This window comes from Protopterus annectens, chromosome 14.part0 (genome assembly GCF_019279795.1).
Source record: "Protopterus annectens isolate FY-2018-M chromosome 14.part0, PAN1.0, whole genome shotgun sequence".
NCBI lineage: Eukaryota > Metazoa > Chordata > Ceratodontiformes > Protopteridae > Protopterus > Protopterus annectens.
This window is the reverse complement of record NC_056748.1, coordinates 1042094592-1042114428: the sequence shown is the minus strand read 5'-3', so window position 1 is coordinate 1042114428 and position 19837 is coordinate 1042094592. Positions and strand designations below refer to the sequence as shown.

Sequence of the window (19837 nt, the reverse complement as noted above, 5' to 3'; positions counted from 1 at the left end):
GATGAAAACAGACTCATTTTTGGAAAAATCATCTGAAGCTATCGATCTTGGAAGCATGAAAAGGTCTATGTGGTCATCTTGTTGTGGTGTGTAGAATCATCGGTTTGAACTTGTCTACAGAAAAATTAAGCTGCAATGGGTGCATGGAGAGGTCTGCACAAAGATAGTATCCATATCTGTGCTTATGATCTGAGGTTCTGCAACATTCCTATGGGCTATCCTGTGATCACTACATAAATAATATCCAGCAGATGTCAAAGCTTCTGCATTGCTTCAGTATTTCTAGTACATGATTGCAACCAAAAGGCTTTTGAATCATAACAAAACATCTTCGTTTCAAAGTATTCTGATGATTATCAGAACAGAACATGAACTGTAAATAAAACAGGATCAGCAGATAGTGTTTCAGGCTGTTGAAATCTATTATATTTGCATAGATATTTCTAGAAGGGTACACATATTGGCATACACTGTAACCAGGTTTTGAATTGAATAAGAAATGTCCTAACACATATTGGCATACACTGTAACCAGGTTTTGAACTGAATAAGAAATATGTCCTACTGTAATACAACTAGACATCAGAATAAAGGTATATTGCTTTGCTAAATCCCTAAATTTCATTACATATTCAAGGACAATAGTGTAATATAATGTACAAGACACAGGTCTTAGGGTAAAATTAAGGCTAAAGTTCTGAATACATAACTTCATGAGGAAAATACCCCTCTAAAGTGAAAGCTCAAGATGTCTGCAGGTTGTGTTGTGATATGACACATTAGACATAAGCAACAATACTAGAGAGATTCTGAGGTCCATTTGGGTCACAGGTCCAGTTGCCAGGCAATAATTTTACTCCAGTCAGAATGCCCAAACATCTCTCTTAAAGGTGACTGTTGTTCATTGGATGTTCTTAGTTTGTCAGTTTCTTCATTGCTTTCTTTAAAAACATGAAGCTAAAAGTGTTTAGTCCATTTTGTCTTATTTATATAATGTACGTGTAAAAGAACAATATTATAATCAAGAAAGATACAGTTACTAAACTTCTCAAAGGAAATATGTTAATTTTAACCAAAGAACTAAGTTTTCCATTAAGATATTTTCATTTGAAATGTGACTTCTGGTTACAGCTTCATTTTTTAATCTGTACTTCTGTTCCCCATATACTATTTGTGGCCCATCGAATGCCTGGTACTATTACCTGCAAGTCTTATCCAACTTATTATTGTGATATATTTTCTTAAATGTTACCCAAGTTCCATGGCCATAAGAGGAAGGACCCTAGACCATATTACCAGATAATCCTGTCTGGAAGCACAGTTACCAGTAGAATTATATGGTTGACTACCATTATGTTTTCCGAATCTTTTTTTTTTTTTTGGTTATGTTAGGTGCCCAAGTGCAGTAGTAACATACGTTTCATACTAGAACCATACAGTGAACTTCCACATCTTAGTTATATACAGTGGTTGTTACCATGGAAGCTTCCACTGGTTCATACTAGACCCAGGGATAATTTCTGTACAGTAATCTTTCTCTCTCTGTTCTTGATACTAACTTGTTACAAGGAACCCAGTATATGACAGTTTCTTGCCAAAAATCCAGGCAACAAGCATCAGTGAGGCAATAATGTAAAGCTGAGTGCAAGGTATTAAAAATTATGTACCTTGTTTCAAATTAAGTTACTATTTTATTTATTTATTTTTTGTCACTCCTAGACCGTACTTAATAGCATATAAGAAAGGTATGTGGGACAAAACCCTCCATATAAAACCCTAAACAAAAAGACAATGTCTTCTTTAGAACAGTTCTTAACAGTTGCTGTTTGTCTTTCGGCTTTTCCCGGTTAGGGGTCACCACAGCAGAACTCCGGTCCGCTAATGATTGGCAGCAGATTTTTTTGAACGCCCACCCAACCACGGGGAAGACATGCAGACTCCATACAGAAGGCACTCCCCACACTCCAGTCGAGAATCGAACGGGAGAACCTCTTGCTGTGAGGCAACAACGCTACTGCTGCACCACCACGGATAGAACAGTTCTTAACAGTAACCAATGCAGAGGTAATACCCATTAGTTGAATGATTCTACTTAGTACAACAGCAAAGTTTTGTGGGGTAACCTTTATGGAAGAATTTCAGAAATCTGGGCTGGAGGTTCATGGACCAATTTGTAGTGATTACTGTTAAGAACAGTTCTTAACAGTAATCACTACAAATTGGTCCATGAACCTCCAGCTCAGATTTCTGTAACTCTTCCATAAAGGTCACCCCACAAAACTTTGCAGTTGTACTAAGAAGAATCATTCAACTAGTATGTCATAGCTAATGGGTATTATCTCTGCATTGGAGCTCAATGGCTGTGATTCCCCAAGTATAGAATGGCGGCCCATCCCTGCAAAGCCTCCAGTTATCTGCCTGAGAAGTTATATAGTACACAGCCAGCACAGAGTGCAGTAAGAGGTTTCCAGGCTATGTGAAATAACCATCTCATCATATGCCTCACAGCATGTTTACATTGAAGTACTAATATTTTATCTATTTCTAAATTTCTTTCGCAATAACAAACAATAAATGTTAATGTGAAATATGTTGAAGTTTCTTTAAATTAAATTGCTTTTATATTAGCTGGCCTGACAGCGTATTCAGTGACAGGATTCCGTAAAATGTAACCACATTTTTCTTTAGACAGAATAAGCTCACATTTTGCTTAGTGGGGTCTCAGTTAAAGGAAGATGTTATGCTAGTGCCAGTCATCATTTCCTCGTGCTTGTCATTGTTATAGAGGTATAAAAGGGATATTACTTTCACAAAGCTGTTTTTAAAAGTATTTACCAAAATTAATATTTCTGTTTAGATGGTGTCTTTCAATTCCTGTCAGGTGTTTGGTTAAGTGTTCTGCACCAGAAATTACTTGAAAGTTTTTTATTTTCTGCTTGTGCATGTATGATATTAAAGCACTGTGTATAACAGGTTAAGTTCATCTCTTTGCTCTCACTTCCCATCACTTTAATGAATAAAAGTGACTATTTTTACAATGTCTGTACAGCCTAAGTTAAATAATTGAAGGATTATATAAAGGTGGTTCGCTTTCAAAGAGAAGACCACAAAAAATAATGTTTCAAAAGCAGAAACTGCTTTGAAATTTTGAGTTTGGTTAACAAAAGTTTACCAACATTGTTTAAAACATGAAGTCAGTGTTTCCTGAAGCATGCATACCAAAAAGAGAAAGCACCTCCCCACCTACATCATTTGATTTGGAAGGTAGTAAAGTAGATTATGGACATGAGTTTGAGGGCAAAATAAACAGGAAAGATAATCACGCCAGTCTAATGAAATTAAAAGAAATGCCATCTTTTGTACAGAGGAATCCTGACGGAGTGATGTTGAAACAAAATGTCAACTGCTTGCTGTACTTTCCACATAGTGTATCTGTTTTATAAAAAGTATTACTAAAAAGCTTGTCATAAGAAAGAAAAAAGCTGCTAAGTGTCTAAGTCACCCTTTTACTGTAAGCCTTTGGTGAAACACTGTGGGTGGTATTCATAGTAAGTCACTACAAGAGCATGTTAAGGCAATCAGCACAGTATACCTGTAAATGTGATTCATAGAGGCCATTTCCTAAAGTGCATGCTGGCCTCAAATAAACTTTTGCAAATGAAGTAATAATGAGTAGGTAATGAGAAATGATGAAAAACTCTATATGCTAATATGCCCTCTTCTCACCTGTTTACAAGTCAGTCATATTTTGCTCCATTTCCACACATTCCACAGATGCATTATAAAAGGAGGAATCACACCTTTTCTATCTACTTTGCTGTTGGAAAAAAATGCTCTGCTTTCATGCTAGCATTGCTATTTCCTGGGGTGAGATGCATGCCTTTGCTGAGAAGGTGATACAGACAATAACTAATCATAAGTTTGATAATCGGGAAACCCTTAAAAGGTTTATCATGGACAGGTATGTTGTAAGGATGTTAGTGAGTATGTATGGCTCACATACGAGTACTGGGAGATTCTTGGCCTTCCTATCCTTGTGGATACTAAGGTATGTATATAGCCCTCACAAAACTTTTCACAGGGATCTTCCAGAGTCAGACTGGAGAGACATTGGGTATTTTTCAGGCTTCTACCTTGAGGATATTTTAGCAGTTTCTGAGCATACTCTTGGCACATGAGGATCAGTATCTCAATTTCCTGGTGTCACCTCAGGACTGAGTATGGACTATGATGTCTTTTATGGAGTCCCATGTTTCCCTGAGGTGCTTGGTGTGATAGATTGTTTTCATGCTGCCATTAGGGCTCATCATGTCCATAGTGGGAACGGTACTGTAATAGGAAGGGCTACCATTCCAGAGTGCCCGGAAGTGTGTGATGCATGGGGGTTCATTACCAATATGTCTGCCCAGCCTCCTGGCAGTGCACATAATTCCCGTATCTGACACACTAGCTCATCTTATCCTGCATGGTAGGATGGCCAGTGGTCATCCTGTTGGTAAGTGAAAATTGTAATGTTTATCACCTAATTAATTATTCTCATTAAAATGTATTGCTTAATACTAAACCACTTTTCCTTTGCTTGCCTTCAGTCTTTCTATTTTTTATTCTGTTTTTCAGGTGTTGCAGAATATCCACTGGAGCCATGGCTTATGACACCTATGCGAAATCTGTCAGAATCTACAGAAGATAATTTTGCTACAGCCCCATCCCAAACTCATACCATCATCAAGAGAGTGTTTGGGATGTTAAAAACCCATTTAAGAGGTCTGATGAGTCTCGGGTGCTCTTCAGTATAACCCAACTATTGCATGAATGATGTTTACTGCATGTTGCATTCTGCACAATGTGATCATGTGTCATTCCTGTGATGAAGTGACCTATGCTCTCACTGCAGCATTCAGTACACTTTCCACTAAGTTTAGTAATGGCTTGTCAGAAGCAGTAGTAAGGGACCCCATATGGCAGGCTTGTGCACAGTATATGGCTGTGCAGTAAAGAGTTGGCATCTACTCCAGAACTGTGGCTCATGACACTTAGGTTAGTGTTTCTAAATGCACAGAGTATAACTCGCATATACAGTGTTTTATATGTGAAAGCCAAAATTACAAGTTGCATGAAGTGGGAGCTACCAAAATCAAGCTAAACCAACCTGGGGATACCAAAGGCTGCTATCAAGCCAAAGGAATTGGCTCAAGAGAGGTTCTGGGTTTCTGATGAAAATGAGCCATTGCTTCTTCCTAGAAACTCTGTATGAAAAGATTTTGGTCCCTTTCAAAAGTTCTTATAGCAGTAGAAGTTTTAACAAATCCAAACCCCAGAAAAAAATGCCTTTAGTCAGTTTTCTTCAAAGAAGGATTATTCAGATTAGCGCTTTCATTTTCTAGACTTCGTCAGATCAAAAAAAATTATGAAAAAAGTAGCTTAAGGCTTGCTGTTATAAATATGTTTCCACAAGGGGAGGAGGAGGGGTGGTTGGTACAACTGGCTAGTGTTCAGTTTATTTCTAATTGGTTATGTTTGATATTTTTCAGTTGGATGAGTCTTTTACTATATGTGGGGGTCTTTTAGCTTGTACTTTATCTGCAGGAAGATGTTAAGTCCTCTTATTCCCAACTGAAACTCCTAGCACATTTGCTCAAAAACTTACATTGCCAGCATTGCCGAAGTTTTCTGATTAATAGAAGAAATCCAAAAGGAGTCTTAGGCTGTTCCTACAGCATGATATTTGGTATTGACAGTAGGTCACAGTCTGTACACTTTGAAAAGCAGACAGTTTGTGATGTATTCTATATTTTTATTGTAAACTGTGGTAAGTTTCTGTCTTCGTGACCTGTTTTACACCAGTTCTAATAGAAAACATTTCAGTGATACTCAGGTTTAGCTGCTTAGTGGGTTTTTTTTTTTTTTTTGGTGAGGCAGTTTATTTTTTTCTTTAAAAAGCATCACGTTTTTAAATATTTATTGCAAGTCATGCTAAAAAAACAAAAACAAAATGAAAAAAAATAATACTGTATCAGTCTATTATCACTGTGAGGCCAATTTTACAGAGCTGGTAATTAAAAGTGGGGTAAGAGTTTTTTAATGCAACAATGTTAGATAGAGACCAGTCCCTTCTCTTTGGTCAGAGGATGGCTGGAGCCTGCTTTTATGAGGCTATAGGTGGGACTAGCTGTTGTAGGAGTGTAATTATCAATTTTTAGTGAAATAGGAATATTTCCTGCAAAGACTTTTGTGGGGTCCACTTTTATGGGCCTAGGAGTGTTTATAAATGTTATATCTTTCTTTTTATGTTAATGTATTCCTAGGAAATGAACACAAGCTATGGCTCAAACAGTATAAATGTGTAGTGCTTTTGCTCTCTGTTCAACAAAGCTTCTTGAGATCCTTGTTAAATCTAATAATGTTTCAAATATAACATCACTCATGAAAATTGAGACATTGTAAATTTCAACTGACGACAGACTATTTGAAAGGATAGACAAATACACACAGTACAGTTAAACTGTACATATTAACTAGGGTGAAGCAGGAGTAAGATTTAGGTTGATAATTTATTACAAGACTTGATAGTGAGCAGATGCAGCAGCAAAATCAAAGTCTGAGTGGCAAGTTACCATGAAGGTCCAGATACATAGTCTTAGAATTGTTTCTTACTTGAAAAGACTCTCGAAACTAAATAGCCTCCAATGGGTGGAGATTTACCTTACTACAGCCTGCAAAAACTGAAGAGTTCCAAGGGCTCTCAGGCATGAAAAAACCCTATTTGGAATAATGTGGACAATAATCTGACTGTCAGATGGGGGAAAAAAGTCTTGAAGAGGCAGGTTTTAAACTAATCAGTATTTTGCTTAAACACAACATCAAAACACAAGCCACCACTAAAGCTGCCATACAGGCACTTGAGACAAAAGGAAAAGAAACAGATGATTATAAAAACAAATACAAACACATTGGAAAAAGGGTGAACCAACAGAACAGGATTTTCGGTTGGTAAAAAGACCAGGCAAGTCTCCCTGCTCTAGAAGCCATACCACTCTAATACAAGAGGACCATAAGATGCAGAGGAATCAGGCAACAATGCAACACCTTTAACCAGACACCCATACCACGGCAAGAACCCCTCCCTCTGTATATCCCTCAATTTCAGAGGGATAGAAACTGGCAGGGGAAGAGGGACAAGAACCTCCATGTTTTTTTACCAGAAGGGAAACCTCCCAACTAATGTCTAGAACCACTCAACAAACTATTCACCAGTATGGAACCAAGCATTTTGGAAAAAAGTATGATGTTCATACTTCATAGTAGAAGTAACCTATTTAACACAATAATTGATTTAAAACTATTTGTTCAAAAGCTCAATTTAAAGGTATTTTTCCATGACAAAACCAATAAGACAGTAACACAAATGGCATCTATTATACCCTAGTTAAAAAAAAAATGGAAGTGACCGAGTGAATTCTACCCTCCCGTGCATCCCACCACTCTTGGGGCATTTAAAGTCAAATATGAAGCTTACATCAGAGAAACCCCAATGAGATGACAAGATAAGAAAAAGTTCTGTATTAGCAAATCAGATATTTAAGCTGTTTTGAACTTAAGCAAAGACAAAGATAGAATTATGAAGGTGGATAAGGGTGGTGGCATACTAGTGATGACACAAAAGGTTACAACTGTTGAAAATGTATATATCTCCATTTGTGGCGCTTTAGAAATACTCCATATCAGGGAACATAGAGGAAATAAGTTACATGAATTCCTGGTTGTTACCCACCCAGACATACCCTCATTGTTTGTGATTCCCAAGCCACACAAATGCCTGGAGGATCCCCCTAAAAGACACATTGTATCAAGTGGTAGCTCTGTTACACACCACCCATCTCCATCTACTTGAAGACTCTCAATAAATCCCTGCCAGCCAATGCTGAGACTTTCATCCTGGACACACTTTTGATTTTCTACACAAAATTAAGGATGATAAAACTGACCAGGACTTCTGACTAGTTACCATCAATGTAAAGGCACTTTAATGCAGTATGCATGGGGTAGCAGTGTATAAAGTTGTGGAAGAGGTACTTTCTAGGGATACTGAAACACTACTGGGAAAACTTGAACTAACAGAAAAACATTTACAGTTACTTCTTGACAATAACAATTTTATGTGCAAAAATCAATACTATAAGCAAACTAATGGTATAGCTATGTGTTAGCAAATATAGCACTTTCCAAATAATAGAAGAGTTTGTGTACATATTCAGTTTTCAACAATATATTGCTTATTTCCATTTCGTATATGATATTTTTGTTATTTAGAAATGGGACAAAGAATCCTAAGGACTTTTATAACTTTATAGGAAATTTGACATATTTCTTGAATTTAATACCAACCACAGTAAAGAAAAAGTGGAATGTCTAGATTTTACAGTCAAGAAAAGTGCTTTGGATGGAATTTCTAGATTTTACAATTAGGAAAAGTGCCTTGGATGGGTCCCTTTCAAACAACTTATTCTGGAAACCCAGTAGGGTGAACCTTCTCCTGCATACATCCAGCATGCATCCTGTTGTCACAAAGTAGAATGTGATCAAGTTGCAGGGAATGAGAATTGCCAGGGTTTCAAGAGAACTAAATGATTTCTTGAAGAATCTTAATGATTTGAAAACAGATCTCCTTTTGAAAGAATATAAGTGCAAGTACCTCCATAATATACTGTATCCAATACAAATGTATTTATTTTATTTTGCATTTGTTGACTGGGACAGTCTGACTCGATATATCTCCTTTTGAAAGAATATAAGTGCAAGTTCCTCCATAATATACTGTATCCTATAAAAATGTATTTATTTTATTTTACATTTGCTGACCGGGACAGTCTGACTGGATATATGTCCATTTTCAGCAGAGGCCTGGGTAGAAAAGCTACAGATAACAGATAGACCATAACAGATATGAGTCAAACATATTTACAAAGCCCTCTAGTAGGTATAATAAACAACAGGTTGCAGCAAGCTATTATGAGCAAGAGATATGTACACTATTAATTTAAATAAGGCATTGATTAAGTAGTGATTAATCAGGGTTAGTACAGGGACAAAGCCAGTGCTCTTTAAAATACTGTTCGAGGCCTTTTTTGAAGATACTTAAAGAAGGTTCGAGGGTAAGGTTAGATGGAAGTGAATTCCAAGTTTTACCAGCAAGATTGGCAAATAGGGAGTCGCTGGCTGAGTTAATGGCTTTGTGGGTTTGGACCAACAGTTTATTGGATGATCTTAGTTGCTTTTAATTACTGTGTGGCTTTATGATATTTTTGAGTGCCAGAGTATTTTTGGGGTGGTACAGAATTTTATGTGCTACTATAAGCTGATTGAACAGAAGTAGGCAAGGCAGTTCTAGTCACCCGAGAAGACTGAGGTTTTGACAGTGATGTGTCCTATATGTTGAGCCTATGGCAAATCTGGCAATATGGTTGTAACAGTGAGAGAGCTTACTAAGTTCAGTTATGCTCAAATTGGAGAGTATGGGGGAGGCATATAGAAGGGTAGAGAGTAGGTGTGAGCGGGCGACTGCAGTCCTAGCTAATGGAGTTAAAGGTTTGCTTCTATATAATGCACCAAGCTTCTTATTAATGTTTTTTATAGTTTTATTGATATGCAGATCATATTTGAGATTATTGTCCACTATTACTCCTAAAATCTTAGTATGGTCACCTGGAGAGATAGAGGTACCGTTGTTGGATATTATGGAGAAGGAAAATGGGGTGGATCTACTGGTGGGGGTAAAGAGGAGCAGTTTAGCTTTGTTGGGATTTAACAACAGATGGTGATTAGACAGCCAATTTTCAACTGTGTTAAGGTTTGCAGGTCTAAAGGGGAGGAGGCTGTACAGATCAGGGTAGAATTGTCTGCATATTGAATGCAGGTTGCATCAGGGATGGCAGTATGAAGATTGTTGATGAAGATAGAAAAGAGTAGAGGACCTAGAATAGAGCCCTGAGGGACACCAAGGGTGAGAGGTAGCAGGGTGGACAGTTTGCCCTGCCATAATACAGCCTGCTGTCTGCCATTCTGATAGGATAGGAACCACTGAATAGCACAGTTATCTAGGGAGATGGATTTTAGGGAATGGATGAGTAATTTGTGGTTGACCATATCTAAGGCCTTCGACAGGTCTAGAAATAGGGCTGAAGATAACCCCCAGTTGCAGCCAAGGGTCTACTTCACCCTGTTAAAGGCCAACAATATTGAAGCTGATATTGTCTGCACCAAAATGCCGAAGGCAAAAGTCATTGCACGTGTAAATGGAAATCTCCGTAAGGGGAGATTTCCATTTACTGCAATGTAGTGCGATCTCGGAGTTGGTATATTTAAGTAGCGGGTCGTTTGGGGGTGCAGGGGGGCTTGCCCCCCTGCATAGAGCAATTTGTGTTGTGTTTGGGTGGGTTTTTTTTGGTGTGCGTTCGATGTTCGGGGGTTTCGACATTTTCGTGTCAATTATTACACTGTCGACCATTTTGAGTTTTCGACAGCGTAATATAAACACTTAGCCAAACTTGACCACTTCACATGCACTAGCAATGGTCAGACATACTATAGCAGGAGCAAAACTGTAATATTGTAATAGTTGGCTACAGGGCACAATATACACTGTGCAACTGCTTTTATGTGGACAAAATTAACAAAATGCATTACCATTAATAATAAAAATGCACTACCCAGCACCTTTCAAACACCAAATGCAAGATTAACAGAAATGAACTAGCCAATCATAGCATAGAGAAAACTTGTGATAGCTGTTTCAAGTTCCATATTCTCAACTGAGTCAATCTGGCTCCACTCAATGGGAACAAGAATGCCTTGCTTGAGACAAAGGCTCTTGAGTCAAAAATCCACTTGAATGCATGCAACAAAACTGGGCTCAACATCAGCTGCCCCATTAAAAGCATGATGGAATTAAGGGAATGTAAACACAGGCTGTACTACTAACCGAAATCTCTGCAAATGGATGTCACAGAAACTAGAATCGATGTCTAGAAAAACCCTACCTTTGTTTTACAACTAGCTCCACCCACTTTTGAATTTCTGCCAATCAACGACGACTCCTTTGTTTCAGTTCAAACCATGCCTTCCACTAGGTCTTTATCTTGACTGCACAAGATGCTTCTAGTCCTTTTTGCCAGAGATATTCAGGGAAGGAACAGTGCTTTCAAGAGAACAAAGGCAACATAATCATTGACATCTGACATAGCATGGTGTTTGGGCACAAGAATTCAATCCCCACCAGGGACTTGTCTTCATTTACCCCAGCCTGATCTACCACATGGAAATGGAAATAAGGCTGTGTATCTGGACCTTCATGCTGCCCTGCATCTTCTGACTATAAATTCTTGTAACAAATTATCAACCTCGCGTTTGCTACTGCGTCAGCCTAATAATTTGTACAACTTAATTATGCCATGTGTTTTGTCTGTTCTTTCAAATACTGTCTTTCTAATCAATTGAAATTCATAATGCTTCAGCTTTCAATTTTCATGAGAGGTATTATATTCAAAACATTAAGTTTAACAAGGATCTGAAGCAGCTCCATTGAACAGAGTGAAAGTGCTGCACATCAATATTGTTTGAGCCATAGTATTTGTTCATTCCTCTGTCTATGAATACATAAATCTGACATCTATAAACACCCTCAGGCCCCATAAAGTGGGCCTCACAAAAGCCTTTGTAGTAAAATATTCCAAGTTCACTAATAAATAGGTAATTACACTTGTACAACAGTTGGTACCACCTATAGCCTCATAAAAGCAGGCGCCATCCATCCTCTGACCAAGGAGGAGGGACTGGAGTCCAACAGGGTCACATTCAAACATGGCCGGCCTTAGGCATAGGCCAACTAGGTGGTTGCCTAGGGTGCCGCTCTAGCAGGGGCACTTCTCCAGTATTTATCTGATGTAGGTAGACCAGGATGGGGGCACCGGGTAGTGGTGGGGGGTGCCGTGGAGCTGTTTTGCCTAAGGCACCAGTTGAGCTAAGGCCGCTCCTGCATTCAAAACATCTTACCCCACCACAAAACACTAACATATGTAAGAGATGCAATTATACAGCCAAACTGGAAGCTAAGCTGTCTCCACCCAAGACTGGAACAGACAGTCAAGAGGAGAAGGTTAACACTTGCAACACACCTCCAGCCGCACACAGACCTACTAAAACGGCACTGGCAAAAAATACACAAAATCATACTCGGAGGCTCTAAATAAAAACCTGCAAAAGCATCAGAGACCTCCAAAGCAGACACCCAAACAACCTGCACTTCCCATCACAAACCAGTCAACACATAAAACACAAAATCAGTGTGCCACACAATCACAGCCCTTAAGGCGAAATAACATACCTAACACACTAGATAGGTGACTCTATAGTCAGGCACACTGACGTCCCCCTCACTAGGCTGAACAAGTAGAAGGTTACTATTAGCTGCCTGTCTGGAGCCAGTATCTGCCACATAACGCAAGCACTCAGGTCACTTCAGGACAAGTACAAATATGACTCTGTCATTGTTCATGTTGGTGTGAATCACCTGAGACGTACCTCCCTGGACTACATGAACAGAGACATGGAAGAGCTCTCTGATCATGCAGCCCAGGCTGGTATGACCCTGACCCTGAGTAGCATCCTGCCCTCACCAAGAGTGATACCTCAGTATAAAGAAATATGGAGAACGTAGACATCTGTGTAGTAACTGAAACCTGGTTCAAGGCTCCAGAGAGCACCCCAGTACTGCCGGGCTACAACTCATACCACACGTTTCGGCCACAGAACATGGACCAAAACACAAAAGGAGGGGTTGTATCCATATTCATCAAGGATACCTACACCTCCAGGTTAGTGGCACAGCATGATACCTCTGAGATCATCCATGTGCAACTAACATTGGGCAAATCTGCAATGCAAATTGTGGCCTGCTACAGATCACCCTCTATGACCCAGGACCACCACTCCACCTTTCTGGAGACACTGGAAAACATGAAGGTCGTACCAAACACCTTGATATTGGGTGATTTCAATTACCCTGCCATTCACTTGGAAAACTACTCTAGTACAAATTCCCAGGCCAAGCACTTCCTGGAATTCATCAACTCAAACACCCTGGATCAGCTGGTAAACTCCCCTACCAGAGGTGAAAACATATTGGACCTAGTCATCACCAACACGGGCAACAGGTGTTCCACACCAGAGGTCAACCCTTCACTGGTTAGATCAGACCATAAATTAATCACTCTGGATGTCCACACCCCACCACCACCCCCAACTAAGGAAACTACAGTAAAAAACTTTTCTAAAGCAAACTTCACCTTACTTAAGACAGAGGGGGTAAGTTTCACAGCCCCCACGCTAAAGGATAATGCTGCCCAAGATGCAGAAACCTGTACAAATGCACTCTATGAGCACCTAAAAGGATGCATGGATCGTGCCATCCCTAGCAAAAACAAGACTCACCCCTGTAAGAGAAGGAAACCAGTTTGGTGGACCCCTGCAATAAACAGGCTGTACAATAGGAGGAGGAAACTAGTTCAGAAAAAAAGCAAATCCCAAGAAGGAAAGACATCCCTGATCAGTATCAGTAAGAAACTAAGGTCCCTTATGAAATCATCCAAGGCTAACTTTGAAAGAAAAATAGCCAACGATTCAAAAGATGACCACAAAGCCTTCTTTAGCTACGTTAAGAATCTAAGTGGCAACTCGCAGATATGCACTGAACTAGTGCAAAATAGCACAAAATATACTGAACCTACTGATATTGCCAACATCCTGGCAGATAGATTCAGTGCAAACTTCACCCCCCTCTCACCTCCAAAAGGGCCCACAACAATACTGGAAAAGCGTAGTGTCCCAAAAATCACAGAGGCACAGGTGAAAACAGCCCTTTCAAAAGCCAAAAACATGGTGTCAATGGGACCAGATGGTGTCCCAGGCTGCGTCTTGCACAAACTGCAGAACAAACTAACACCCCCACTTAAACACGCTGTTCAACCTCAGCCTCTCCACAGGCTACATGCCCATAGAATGGCACACAGCAAAGGTTACTCCTCTCCACAAAGTAGGGGCCACAACTGATGCTGCTATCACCTCATAAGCCTGACTAGCCTGGTCTGCAAGGCTATGGAGCGCATCATCATGGAACTCATTAACAAAGACACTGGGAACCTCCAAATACTTGAACTGACCCAGTTCGGCTTTAAGGGCAGATCATGCCTACTAAACCTGGTTGACTTCTTCGAGACAGTCACCAAGGCAATAGACAAGGGAAAGGTGGTTCACACAGCCTACCTTGACCTCGCCAAGGCTTTCGACACCATTCCCCATTCTGATATTACAGAAAAACTTACCAGCCTGAACATAAACCCCTATGTCACAAGATGGGTTGCCAACTGGCTTACAGACAACTCACATGGTAAGAATAGCGGGCTACAGGTCCGACTCTAAACCAGTCACAAGGGGTGTCCTGCAAGGCTCGGTCCTGGGTCCCCTACTGTTCAGCATATACTTCTCAGAAGTACAGGCAAACACAGGAGGACTCTGGCTAACAAAGTTCGCTGATGACTGCAATCTGGGAGCCATAATTGACACTCCGGCTGACATGGACATCTTCCAAAAGGGCCTTACTGAGACGGACACCTGGTGTCAAAGTCATGGCCTCAAGCTAAATGCCAAAAAATGCATAGTCATCCCATTTGGGAAAAACAAAACACCCACGAATTACCACATAGCTGGCAGCCCCCTTAATACAGGAGAGGTAATAAGAGATCTGGGGACCCAGGTAGATAGTAATCTCTCCTTTGACAATCATATTGCCAAAGTAGTTAGGAAATCCTTCTTTGTGGCCCATCTAATTACTAAAGGGTTCGCATCTAGAAGTAGAGAGGTTATAGTGCCCCTCTACTTGTCACTCATTAAACCCATCATAGAGTACAATGCCCCATTTGGGATGTACCTCACAAGACACTGCCAACAGCTGGAAAGACCACAAAAATACCTCTCCAAAAGGATTACTGGCCTCAAATATATGTCCTATGCAGCCCGACTGAAAACACTCTGTCTGTACTCAGTGGCATATCGCTTACTCAGAGGTGATCTCTGCCTGACTTACAAAGCCATGTCCAACTCAGAATTGAAGGACATGCTCAACCTAAAGAAATCCAAGTCACTGCGAGCCACATGCTCTAGTGAGCTAAACCTCACCACAACAATAAATAGAACATGCTGGAGGGATAGATTCCTGTCACAGAAACTCCCCATGCTTTTGAACAAAGCAGAGCACCTCACTAACACTCTTCAAGAGAAACCTTGACAAGTGGATGGGTAACAGAAAATACACCCCTGGGATCCACTTCATCATTGGCTCTGCTTGACAGAGGATCAGTTAATCAATGGGGCAGCGAAAGTGACACTCTGGCTAGGCTTATAAATGCCCTCGTGCAGATAGCCTAGTACCTACCTACGAACTCCTAGTTACCAGCTACATAAAAGCAGGCTTCACAATGGTTAGTAGATTAATGTTGCATTATTTTTTTTTTCTTGTCTAGCATGACTCATAAGTATTTAAAAACCTTGATGTTTTTTAAAGAAAAATAAAACAGTGTCTCACCAAGAACCACAATGCAGTTAAAATTGAGTAACACTCAACTTTTTTTTTTACTACAACTGGAGAAATAGAGATCATGGTGAGAGAAACTTACCAGAGTTTATAATAAAATTGTACAATACATTACAAACTGTCTGCTCCCCAAAGTATAAAGATTGTGAACTACTATGAATACCTAATATCAAATCGTAGGAACATGCCAAGATCTTTTTGGATTTCTTCCTCTAATTATTAAACTTTATACTAAACCTGTCTGAATGTGTAATAAGCCATGTACTGTGAAGTTTTGGCAATGCAAGGGGCTGGGAGTTTCTGTTGGGAATGAGAAGATTTAACATCCTCCTGCAGGTAAAGGACTAGTTAAAAGACTTGACCACACCTGTAGGAAAAAAAACTTATACAAATGAATATCAGAAATAAGCTTAACACTAGCCAATCATACCAATTGCTCCTCTGTACCTTTGTGGAAACCTGTACAGTGGATATAAAAAGTTTACACACCCCTGTTAAAATGCCAGGTTTTTGTGATATAAAAAAATGAGACCACAATAAATAATTTCAAAACTTCTCCCACTTTTAATGGGACCTATAACTTGTACAATTCAGTTGAAAATCAAACAAATCTGTTAGGGGTAAAAGTACAAAAAATAAAAACTTTACAATAAGCTGGTTGCATAAGTGTGCACACCCTTAAACTAATACTTTGTTGAAGCACCTTTTGATTTAATTACAGCATTCAGTCTTCTTGGGTACACACCTGTCATCAATTAGAGACTCCGATTAACCCCAAATAAAGTTCAGCTGTCCTAGTAGGATTTTCCTGACATTTACTCAGTTGTCTGCTACAGCAAAAGCCATGGTTCGCAGGGAGCTTACAAAGCATCTGAATGATCTTGTTGAAAGGCATCAGTCAGGAGAAGGGTACAAAAACATTTCTACAGCATTGAAAATACCATGGAACACAGTGAAGACAGTCATCAAAAAGTGGAGAAAATATGGGACAACAGTGACGTTGCAAAGAACTAAATGTCCCTCCAAATTTGATGAAAAGAAAGATGAAAACTGGTCAGGGAGGCTGCCAAGAGACCTACAGCAACACCAAAGGAGCTTCAGGAATTTCTGTCAAGTACTAATTGTGTACTACATGTGACAACAATCTCGTAATTCTCCATATGTCTGGGCTATGGGGTAGGGTTGCAAGATGGAAGCCTTTTCTTACACAGAAAAACATCCAGGCCCAACTAGGTGTCCCAAAAGCATGTGGAAAATGTGTTATGGTCTGATGAGACCAAGGCTGAACTTTTTGGCCACAATTCCAAAAGGTACGTTTGGCACAAAACCAGCACTTTGCATCACCAAAAGAACACCATTCCCAGGGTGATGCATGGTGGTGGTGGCAGTATCATGCTTTGGAGTTGCTTTTCTTCAGCTGGAACTGGGGCTTTAGTCAAGGTGGAGGGATTTATGAACAGTTCCAAATACCAGTCACTTTTGGCCCAAACCCTTCAGGCATCTGCTAGAAAGCTGAAAATGAAGAGGAATTTCACCTTTTAACATGACAATGATCCCAAGCATACATCCAAATCAACAAAATAAAGCTTTGGAATGGCCCAGCCAGAGTCCAGATCTAAATCCAATAGAAACAATCTGTGGGGTGACCTGAAGATGGCTGTGCACAAAAGATAACCTCACAATCTGATGGATTTGGAGTGCTTTTACAAGAAAGAGTGGGCAAATATTGCCAAGTCAAGATGTGCCATGCTAATAGGCTCCTATTCAAGACGACTGAATGCTGTAATTATATAAGAGCACGCCTTAAGCTTTTTTATAAACTTTTTGGATCTGATGAAGTCTAGAAGATGAAAGTGCTAGCTTTTTTTTTTTTAAGTAAACGACTAAAGATGAATTTTTTCTGAGATTTGTTAAAGCTTCTATTGGTTTAAGAACTTTTGAAAGGCATCAAAATCTTTTTATATAGAGCTTCTAGAAGAAGCAAGGGTTCATTTTCAACAGAAACCCAACTCCGCTCCAGTGCTAAATGTGGTACATGCTCTACTGTCAGTGTTCATCAGACATTCCTTTTAACTTTAATTTTTTTTTTCCAGAACAGATAGTCGTATAACTACCTGACTGCTCACGGATACTTGTTCAGTGAAATTATATGGCATCATCTAAGGAATATTTACAATGTTCAACAAACACACTGCCTTTCTGGCATATGAATAATAGGGCCCTGCTGCACTCCCTCTTGCAGTTTTTCAAAGGTCAGAACTTCTCCGACTGCCTCTCTTTGGAAGTGAAATACCAATTACCTGGCAGGACTAGGACAACCCTTCAAACCCAGAGACAGGACCCTTTCAGTTTTCTACAGCCACATTCAGAGAAGGAACTCTTGGAAGACTGCTCTTCTCTCTTTCTCTACTACTTCAGCTACAGACCTTAGATAAGAACCCCTTTGTGAATTTGTATTCCTTCCTCTGCCTTTTTCTCATTGTGCCTAAAATGTGTATTCTGCTGCTTTGCTTGTTCTCAGGTTCATAGGTGTTTGCTAGACCAATGACCACAAGGGTCTTTTTAATGCTAGCCATGCATCACAAATCTCTGACAAGTTCTGATATCCTTGACAAGTTTAACCAGAGGCCTGGGAGATGAACCGTTAACAGGTTGCCTGTGTCCATTTGAGAGACAGGTGCCAAACCAGGGATAAATCTCCTTTTCTCTATCTGATTTTCCAAGTTGCACTTGAATTAGGTTAGGGAGGAACTCTGCTTCACATGGATGGGGAGCCTGTTCCATAAATGGGGTAGTCTTTGGGATACATACATGTCTGTCCAGCAGGTCCTGTTTATATCACAGGCAATGTTTAAGTCTTTAGAATGATAATTCTGGTGATGTTTGTTTTGTGGATATGCAGGTGGTCCATTAGAGTGGGGTCTGACAATGCCCTGTATGGCAGGCATAGATCTCCCCTCAAAAGCTTGTAGGAGACTGAATACAGTGATAGGGCCTCAAGGCGGTCTGCATAGGACATTTTACTTTTGCCCTGTATTCTTTTAGTGAGGAACCTCTGTGGACGTTCCAATTGTTAGATATGCCTGGTTAGGTACATACCAAAGGGGGCAATGTATTCAATGATAGGTCTGATGAATGCAGAGTACAGTGGAACAATGACTTCCTTGGACTTAGATGCCATACCTTTGTTTATAAGTTGAGCAATACAGAATGATTTTCTCACTACTCAACTCCAAGGAGTGTGTTGTCAGTATGATAGGTTCCAGGGATGAATGACTTCCCAAAGGATACTATTATGCATTTCTTGGCATTTAATTTTAGTCCCTGGCTCTAACATCAGTTGTCTGTGTCGGATTCGATGACAGTTGCTAATTTGCAATCATGTGCAAATTTAGTTGGCCAGAGACCACGGAGATTGGCTTTGACTTTGGAGAAGTAAATGCCAAAAAAGGAGTGGTCCAAGGGCTGATCCCTGAGGGAGTGCACTTGTGACTGGCCTCCCCATTTCTAACTTCCTGGGTCCTGTCTATGAATCAGTTAGCTATCCATCAGGTGAGCCTCTTAAGTTTGTCAGCAATGCCTGAGTGGGGTATTGTGTCAACTGCCTTGGCCAGGTCAAGGTAGGCAGTGTGAACCATTTTTCCCTCCTCCATTGCTTTTCCTTTTGGAAAGCTGTATGTACTTGGAGTTTAATTTCATTTAGAGTATACAAGTTATAATAGTTAATGTTCTGTAGTCCTATCTCACCCTCATTCTTACACATGGGTTTGGAGCTGATCCTCCGCTCCAACTCCGCCTATTACAAAGCTCAAAGTTTGCCACGTCTACTAGTTCAGATGTGCTTCTTCTTGGCCGTGGCTAAGTTTAACACTTTTTTCTATTTTTACTGTATTACAGCTTAACGTTACAATTTATATAACTTTTGATAGTGTTTAATAGTATTTCGAGTAGTTTTCAGACTTGCTGAAGTGTTTTTCTTGACTTTAGATTCTTTATTGTTGAGAACTGTTTGGCCTTGTTGTTCTCGTTGGTATCCTGTGTGCCAGTCTTTTTATATTTATCGTGCGCATTTGCACTTATTTGATACTTGCAGTTTGGAATTTAAATAGTTATTACTTAGATATTTAGTGTTTCCAGTTAAGGTGTGCATTTGCTCTCAATTTACCTTGTTTTTCATGTGCAATGTTGATTAGTG

The 19837-nt window shown here is 39.8% G+C and overlaps 1 protein-coding gene across 1 annotated transcript in view; it reads left to right on the top strand.

The window, feature by feature from the left end:
• LOC122789414 (ras-related protein Rab-7L1-like) overlaps window positions 1-2121 on the top strand; it is a 719422-nt gene extending 717301 nt beyond the window's left edge. The window contains exon 6 of the mRNA XM_044056845.1: window positions 1-2121. This exon is cut by the window's left edge and continues 18 nt beyond it. Within this exon, the coding sequence (XP_043912780.1) occupies window positions 1-94 (94 nt within the window). The 3' untranslated portion in view covers window positions 95-2121.
• The last annotated feature ends 17716 nt before the right edge of the window (window positions 2122-19837 follow it).